The following is a 2,540-nucleotide window of genomic DNA, read 5'->3' on the forward strand; positions in this document are numbered from 1 at the left end:
CACACTTCTGGGGCGGGGATCTGTAGGATGCCACCTCAAGGCGTGGCTCTTGAGCTCGTACAGTTGAGAGAACTATAAATCAAGTTTTTGTGTTGGTTTTGGGGGGTGGTAGTTTTTGGGTTTTTTCTCCCCCCCAGTGCACAGTCTTTTGACATTGTTACTTTGTGTTTTAAATCTGTCATCTTATGCCTTCTCTTCCCTGCAGGGAAAATTTTGTTCATGTGATAGAAGAGAACCTGACTTACCTCGAACTCTTTAGCAGTATTTTGCAGGAGGCGAGACAGGAGCAGAACAGCAGCATGATGGTAAGTCTGTCGATATACCTCTGAGGACCTGATTTTTAAGAGCCACAGCAGAGTCCTCTGTGTGGAGAGTTCCTTAAATAGGGTCATTTGTGATGATGTGAATTGCCGTGGCTGACATGTGGCATCTGTCATCTCTCCTGGACTCTGCTAACGTGCCAGTCCTTATGGAAGGTAGCACTTGGTGTTAGTGTCAGCCAAGCGGTCTGCATGGCAGAGTTGGTTGTTTTGTGGGACCCTCTGGCTGGTAGAGCTTGCTCTGAATGCTGGTTGCATTCTCAACTGGAGAGTCCTGGTTTGTGTCCCTGCACTGGAGTAGGCTGGGTTCTCCATTTCCAGAGCCCTTTCCTGGTCATTACGGAAGGAGTGGGGCTCGAGAGAGTCCTAAGAAGGCTCTTTGCACAAATTGGTGTTTGAAATAGCAAGAAGTGACAAAGGTACATAATGGTCACCCAGATGTTTTGATGCAACCTGAAACTCTGTTCCTGAACTACTAATTGAGGCCAGTAAGTTACTATTCAAAAGAGCCCAGTTAGCAGAAGAATGCAGAGCACCACAGAATACCGTCTTTTAGAAGAGGGTCTCAGCTGATTTTAGAGGCTTATCATAGAAGCACCCATATAAATATAACGAGAAAGGAACAATTAGGCATGTAGATTGATGTGTTTATAGTAGAGAAAGAGTCAATACATCTTCTGTTAGCATGAGATAGTCTCACAAACTTATTGCAGTCCTGTAAAGAAGTCGAAGATGCACTGATAAGCTGTAACTTGGATTTTCAAAAAGCTTTTTAAAGGTCTCCTAAGGGATAACTTCCATTCTCATGGGAAAAAAAAGGTTGATGCTGATTACCAGTTGTAACTACTGAGATAACAAGGAACAGAGGGTTGGGGAAATGGAGGTGGTTGATGAAATTGAGCTCTTATAATTCATAAACATTTTAATGTTCTGATGTTTATGAAAAATAGTAAACAGTGAACTGAGAGTTTACTGGGGTTACTAAGTTACTTGGGATGGTGAAATGAAAACTTACTAGTGGGAGTTGCAGATGGCACTGTAATAGCAAGGGATTGAACAATATGAACGGTGAAATGAAATCAGCTATTCATTAAGGCAAAGTAATTTTGTTAGTGGAGAAAACAGCCTTAATTATACATACCCTGGTCTTCATCCTTTGGTTGATGAATGCTTTGTTTGTCTTTGCTCAGTTCTGGCAGGGTTGGTATCAGTTGTGTAATACAATCTTCTCTCCTGTCTTGTATCCTTGCTGTGGCTGGAGATGAGCAAGAAGCCGAGTGACTGGCTTCCTACCTGTTAATCATCCCTGTCATCTCCCATATCTCATTCCAAGCTGCAGCATCTGTCCCTGGCATGGTTTAGTCCAGAAAGATTATTCGTTGCTGTGGAATCACACTCTGCAGATCAGCACCTGGTTTGTTATGTTTGGTTCCTTTCCCCCTTTTCCTGGCATCAGAGGACAGAAGTTAGGCAACAGGAAAGCAGCAGAAAATGGGATTTGTCCTCTTTGATTCACTTGGGGGGTAAAAACAGAGGAAACAAGAATTAATAACTATAAGAACCTTTTTCTCTATTCTTGCATACATTTGACTTGAAGCCTTTTTTTTCATTTGTGTTCTTGCACTACCACTATATCGCATGGTGCACTGGGAACTGCAGCGGCAGGTTTTGTGCAGGCACAAAATGTAATTTCCAAAGCAAGTACAGTCTGTGACTTGCCTGAGCACTGTGATAATTATGGGGGATTTTGTATTGTGGGTAAACAGTCATGAAATTGTGAGATTCCTTTTCAGCTGTTAGATCAACATGATCCTCTGAGAAGAGAGAGATGCTGGACGCTGAGCACTCTTTGGTCACCACCTTGGAAATGTACATTCAGTAGCTGTTTCCTGCACTTCAGATGTTTCCTGGCTTCTTCTTTCAGAGTTTCGATTGGAGCTGGCTGAAGTAGCCAGAGGAGCTGACGTGCTGCTATCTGCAAAGTGCCTGCATGCTGAGAGGTGGCTTGGCAGCCTTAGATGTGATGCGCCGGAGGGGACTGATCGATCAATCACCTTGTGTTTTGTGAACCTCAGTGGAGCTGGTTACCGAGGTGGTGGTCAGTAGCAGATACACCACTGGCAGTAACCAACAGCCCCGCTGGGCTTTCAACTAAACAAGTAACCCGCTTGTTGGACGGACGTGCCCCTCAGCTGCGGCGGGCACTCGTGGGGGCAGCCC

At 44.5% G+C, this 2,540-nt stretch overlaps 1 protein-coding gene across 1 annotated transcript in view; it reads left to right on the forward strand.

The window, feature by feature from the left end:
- Positions 1-2,540, forward strand: part of CHUK (component of inhibitor of nuclear factor kappa B kinase complex) — a 47,184-nt gene that overhangs the window by 26,593 nt on the left and 18,051 nt on the right. Inside the window, 1 exon segment of the mRNA XM_009637533.2 lies at positions 1,980-1,985. Within this exon segment, the coding sequence (XP_009635828.2) occupies positions 1,980-1,985 (6 nt within the window).

The sequence above is a fragment of the Egretta garzetta genome, unplaced genomic scaffold (assembly GCF_000687185.1).
Source record: "Egretta garzetta isolate BGI_Z169 unplaced genomic scaffold, ASM68718v1 scaffold234, whole genome shotgun sequence".
Lineage (NCBI taxonomy): Eukaryota > Metazoa > Chordata > Aves > Pelecaniformes > Ardeidae > Egretta > Egretta garzetta.